The sequence below is a fragment of the Paramacrobiotus metropolitanus genome, unplaced genomic scaffold (assembly GCF_019649055.1).
Source record: "Paramacrobiotus metropolitanus isolate TYO unplaced genomic scaffold, Prichtersi_v1.0 Parri_scaffold0000181, whole genome shotgun sequence".
Classification (NCBI taxonomy): Eukaryota; Metazoa; Tardigrada; class Eutardigrada; order Parachela; family Macrobiotidae; genus Paramacrobiotus; species Paramacrobiotus metropolitanus.
The window spans coordinates 71,710-74,764 of NW_026570401.1; the positions used below are offsets into that span (position 1 = coordinate 71,710).

Genomic DNA, 3,055 nt, shown 5'->3' on the forward strand with positions numbered 1-3,055 from the left:
CAAAAGATTCTTGGATTTGACAGCGCTGAATTCAAACCGGATGTGCCAGTGGAGAGTAACGGTAATGCGCGGGGCCCCTTTCCCATGGAAACCAAGACTAGTCAAATCAAATATCTCTCGTTCTTGACCAAACCGCCCAATCCCAAACTGAAAACTTTTATTTCGGAGCGTCCCGTGAACACTTTGTTAGGAAATCAAAGTTTGTTTGTGTACAGCGATGTGGCTGACTACAGCTTGATCGGAGACACAGCAGCGCAGTTTTTGCGTTCTGTACCTATTAGAGGAGAAGTCAATCAAATCGTGGAAGCACGGTTCGACATTCCGCATTACGTTCCTGTTTTACGACAACATTTCGAAACCATTCACCTGACCATTGCTAATGATCTCGGAGACGATGCCAAATTCCAAACCGGGAAATCGTTGGTGAAACTGCATTTCCGACCCCAAAGACTATATTGAAAATGCCTCTGGTTCCGTACGTACCCGACCCGCGGCGTTATGAAAGCGTCTTCCTGAACCAAACCGGAGGAAGCGCGCTCATACGCTACCGAGGGACCTTGCAGAATGGATCGGGGTTTCCACAAATCCTTAAAAGGTTATTTGCCAAAATTTCTTCCTTTGCGGCCCCTCTTTTAAAGCAAGCAGCTCCCCATGCCAAAGCCGCGCTGGAAGCCGCCACACCACACCTGCAAGAAGCTGCTACCGGGGTTATTAAAGATGTAGCAGCACGTGCCGGAGCCGCGATTGAGAAACGTCTAGCTCCTCAAGAAGGACAAGCTCGAAAACGATTGCGACGGATAAAACGTATTCCCCCTAAAGATATTCCTGACTTTATTTAAAAAATGGCCATGCTCATGGTAGAAGATTCGGAACCGGCCATGCAGCTGGAGAATCAGTTATTTGCCCTTCCGGCCACGTTGACTGACCGCTGGCGAACGGAGAACGAGAAATTGAATCCCACCACCATATTGACGGATAACGGTTCAGCTGGAGACAACAACTTTTTCATTCCTCCCAGTACGTCTGGTTTACTTAGTTTGGCTGATATGATACTGGAGTTGGAGGTGGGCATCAAAGTGCGCAAGGGTAGTGGAGAATGGGAAGCGATGACGGCAGCCGATGGTGTCGCGCCCGTCAACAATTTCTTGCATTCTCTGTTTTCCTCGTGTCACGTCACGGTGGCTAATCGGCTCATCTCGGATGCGGCGACATTTTATCCATACCGTGCTTATCTAGAATCATTGCTATCTTATACGACCGATGCGCAAAATAGTCAATTGACATCGGCGGCTTTCTACCACGATACCGCACTGCGCTTCAACGATGAAACACTAAACAAGGGCGAGAAAAACCGCAAAGCCTTGTTTGATGGTGGAAATTATGTGCAACTTTCGGGCAAGCTCTTTGCGGATCTGTTTGACCAGAGCAAACCGTTGTGCACGGGTGTGCCAGTCAATATCCGATTAGTAGTCAGCCGACCGGAATTTTCTTTGCGCGTGTGGGATCAGGATGCTACAAAGACCTTCAAACCATTCATCCGCAACGCTCGACTATCGATTCGACGATATATACCATCCCCTGATTTTCTAACGGCTGTGACGGGAGAATTGTTAAAGAAAACCGTAAAGTACCACATTGAACGTGTGGTAATGCGTGTGTCGGATATTGCTCAAAAGACACAGAGCACAGTGGTCAGTAATCTGCAAATTGGACAAATTCCCAAAGTGGTCTTCATTGGATTTGTGGACAGTGAAGATTTTCATGGATCAAGTAAACGCAATCCGTTCAACTTTCAACACTTTAACCTGACGCAAATCAGTGTGGAAGTGGACGGGCAAAGTTATCCCAACAAACCTTACATGGCTGATTTTGAACGCAGCCTGTCTTTGGAATGCTATGATGGACTACTAGATACGTTGGGCCATCGACCAAGTCTACAAGGAAGTCTCCCGTTTACGCGCACGCAGTACAACCAAGGCTATACGCTATATGGGTTTGACCTCACGCCCGGACATACTGGACGCGGACCGTTAACTTTGATCAAACAGGGCAATTTAAGCGTTTCTGTTTCCTTTGGAAAACCATTGGAAAAAACCATCATGATGGTGTGCATGCTGGTGTACGACAGCGTTATTGAGATCAACCAACACCGTCAGCTGATTGCGGACTTTTCAACATGAACAGCCAGCAAATCAACGAGGCCTTGCAGGGCCATCCGATCACCACCCAAACTTTTCGTGGTGTTTTTGCCAGTAATGAAGTACCCCCGTCACTACAACCCTATCCCGCAGCGTGTGTGGTAAATACTGATCCGGCTGACCGAGAAGGAGAGCATTGGATTGCTTTGTATCAGGAAATGGATGGAAGTATGGAAGTGTTCGACTCGTATGGCAAGAAGCTGGAATCTTACTCGTCAGACTTTGTTAGTTTAACTAAAGAGAATGAAATTGTCTTGCAATCCGAGCAGTTTCAATCAGAACTCAGTACCGTCTGTGGCCAATATTGTCTGTTTTTCATTTTACGACGATGTAGTGGCGAGTCATTTACGAATATTGTGCATTTGTTTACTGATAATAAGGCGAGCAACGACAAGATGGTGTGCCAGTACGTTAACTGTTTTTCAATTTAAAACAACCATGGTTGATGGAAATCTCATCCGGCAGATTTGCAAACGATTAATAAAATGATCAGCAAAAAAATGGGCAGCGCTATTGAACAGTAAATGTGACAAAGTATAGTATACAAAGATAATATAATTCAAGAACCCACTTAACATTCGTCAGTTAGCATACGACCTACACAATCACGCAATTCCTTTCCGTTGCTGGCTAAAAATCCAGCAACGTTTAGCTCCAGTGCTTGTTCCACGCCCAGTTTGTCTTTGCCAAATAAAATGCCATACACCATCCGCAATTCAGTCAGGCGCTCCATAGCAGCATTCCATTCGCCGTCGGTTGGGCGCTCCTTACCCGTTCCACCCGTTCCGTCATCGGTCAGCTTGACCAGTCCTACCATTGCTTCCGCTACTTCGCTTAGCAAATCTTTGTACATTAGT

At 46.4% G+C, this 3,055-nt stretch overlaps 1 protein-coding gene across 1 annotated transcript; it reads left to right on the forward strand.

Moving 5' to 3' along the window:
* The first annotated feature begins 417 nt into the window (after positions 1 to 417).
* On the forward strand, positions 418 to 2,531 carry LOC129600520 (uncharacterized protein F54H12.2-like). The gene has a single exon (XM_055499078.1). The coding sequence runs from the start codon at positions 843 to 845 to the stop codon at positions 2,178 to 2,180; it is 1,338 nt and encodes a 445-aa protein (XP_055355053.1). The 5' UTR covers positions 418 to 842; the 3' UTR covers positions 2,181 to 2,531.
* Positions 2,532 to 3,055: the final 524 nt, after the last annotated feature.

Excerpts from the sequence above, each read along its gene's own strand:
- LOC129600520 (XM_055499078.1), top strand. The coding sequence starts at position 843 with ATGGCCATGCTCATGGTAGAAGATTCGGAACCGGCCATGCAGCTGGAG.